The 1,153-nt window shown below is 58.5% G+C and overlaps 2 protein-coding genes across 2 annotated transcripts in view; one reads left to right on the forward strand and one right to left on the reverse strand.

Annotated features, from left to right (window-relative positions):
• The window catches only part of Tco025E_02478 (uncharacterized protein), a gene marked incomplete at both ends in the record, with an annotated part of 312 nt that extends 298 nt beyond the window's left edge, over positions 1–14 (reverse strand). The window contains one exon of the mRNA XM_029369403.1: positions 1–14. This exon is cut by the window's left edge and continues 298 nt beyond it. Within this exon, the coding sequence (XP_029230498.1) occupies positions 1–14 (14 nt within the window).
• On the forward strand, positions 13–579 carry Tco025E_02479 (enolase; the record flags this gene model as incomplete). Its single annotated transcript, XM_029369404.1, has 1 exon — positions 13–579. One exon carries the CDS (start codon positions 13–15, stop codon positions 577–579), a length of 567 nt encoding a protein of 188 aa, XP_029230499.1.
• Positions 580–1,153: the final 574 nt, after the last annotated feature.

Consider the following 1,153-nt stretch of genomic DNA (forward strand, 5'->3'; position numbering starts at 1 on the left):
TTCGCCATCTGCATGGACTGCGCTGCCAGCGAGACGTACGACGAGAGCAAGAAGCAGTACAACCTGACCTTCAAGAGCTCCGAGGCCACCTGGGTGACGGCAAAGCAGCTGGGCGAGACGTACGCCAAGTGGGTGGGCGAGTACCCCATTGTGAGCATCGAGGACCCGTACGACCAGGACGACTTTGAGGGCTTTGCCGGACTCACTGAAGTTCTCAAGGGCAAGGCTCAGGTTGTCGGCGACGACTTGACTGTGACGAACGTGGCACGCATCAAGACGGCTATCGAGAAGAAGGCGTGCAACTCGCTGCTGCTCAAGATTAACCAGATTGGCACCATCACGGAGGCCATCGAAGCCTCCAAGCTCTGCATGGCGAACGGCTGGTCGGTGATGGTGTCGCACCGCAGTGGCGAGACGGAGGACACGTACATCGCGGACCTTGTTGTGGGCCTCGGCTCTGGTCAGATCAAGACGGGCGCGCCGTGCCGTGGTGAGCGTACTGCGAAGATGAACCAGCTGCTCCGCATCGAGGAGGAGCTTGGGTCGCACGCCAAGTTTGGCTTCCCAGCTTGGTCGTAGACGGGAGGATGCTTTTGGGGAAAAGGCAGGGACGTTAAGTAAAAGAAAATGGGTTTGCAATTTTCGCGCTATGCTGTGTGTGTTTTTCAGACAAGATGGGTAATGTGTAAGTTCTGTTATGTCTAGCGTGCGGAGGAGGTCTTCTGTGGGAGGGAGAGAAAGGCACGGACAACGGAATTAAAACGTAAAACGAAAGAATGGGGGGGGGATGAAGTATTCTGGGTGCGTGCCAGTGACGCAGCGGGAAGACGACGTGTGCTCTGGTTGGAACTTACAGCCCTCGGGTGCGGGCGTCGCAGGCGTATTTCCTTTCGCCTGCATATCTTCCTGTTGCGCGTGCTTCGCTTGTCTGTGCTCTGTTTGGGGGTTGCGTCCTGCCATCTGAGAGGGGGGAGGGAGGCGTGGGGAGAACATCTCGTGCCTGGCGGCGTGTGTGGCGCCCCCGCGCTCCCTCTCTTCGCCAGGTCTGCTGCTGCCGTTGTTGCCTATCGCCAGTCCCGCTCTTTTGTGCCAACGCCGCTTCCTTCTGTTTTGCCCGCGCGACGCGCGTCCTGCAGCATTGCCTGTAACAGCT

Source organism: Trypanosoma conorhini, assembly GCF_003719485.1.
Source record: "Trypanosoma conorhini strain 025E chromosome Unknown Tco_14.4_contig_00097, whole genome shotgun sequence".
Classification (NCBI taxonomy): Eukaryota; Euglenozoa; class Kinetoplastea; order Trypanosomatida; family Trypanosomatidae; genus Trypanosoma; species Trypanosoma conorhini.